The 379-nt window shown below is 42.5% G+C and overlaps 1 protein-coding gene across 9 annotated transcripts in view; it reads right to left on the reverse strand.

Annotated features, from left to right (window-relative positions):
• Positions 1–379, reverse strand: part of LOC109912679 (myosin-16) — a 269,712-nt gene that overhangs the window by 56,113 nt on the left and 213,220 nt on the right. For all 9 annotated transcript variants that reach the window (XM_048610911.1, XM_048610913.1, XM_048610909.1 and 6 more), the window contains one exon: positions 61–188. In XM_048610911.1, coding sequence (XP_048466868.1) covers positions 61–188 — 128 coding nt within the window. The remainder of the gene's footprint in view (positions 1–60; positions 189–379) is intronic.

The following is a 379-nucleotide window of genomic DNA, read 5'->3' on the forward strand; positions in this document are numbered from 1 at the left end:
AAAGTGTAGAGAAAAACCAAGCAGCTGAGAACTACACATTGCACACAATCCATAAATTACCTTTGATTCTTCATCAACCTGTTTTTTCAAGTCTTCACATTGTGATGTCAGAATGCTCTTTGACCTGCTAAGTTGACCTATTTTACTCTCTGCCTCCTCCAGCTGGCGATTCAAGTCATTATTTTCGGCTGAAACAATAAATATTATCCAAAATTACAATTAGGTGAATACAAACTCTGCTAATGAGCTCCATTTGGCCTTGAATCAGAGATAGTAGGAACTGCAGATGCTGGAGAATCCGAGACAACAAGGTGCAGGGCTGGATGAACACAGCAGGCCAAGCAGCATCATAGGAGCAGAGAGGCTGACGTTTCGGGCC

This window comes from Rhincodon typus, chromosome 23 (assembly GCF_021869965.1).
Source record: "Rhincodon typus isolate 14 chromosome 23, sRhiTyp1.1, whole genome shotgun sequence".
NCBI classification, from domain to species: Eukaryota; Metazoa; Chordata; class Chondrichthyes; order Orectolobiformes; family Rhincodontidae; genus Rhincodon; species Rhincodon typus.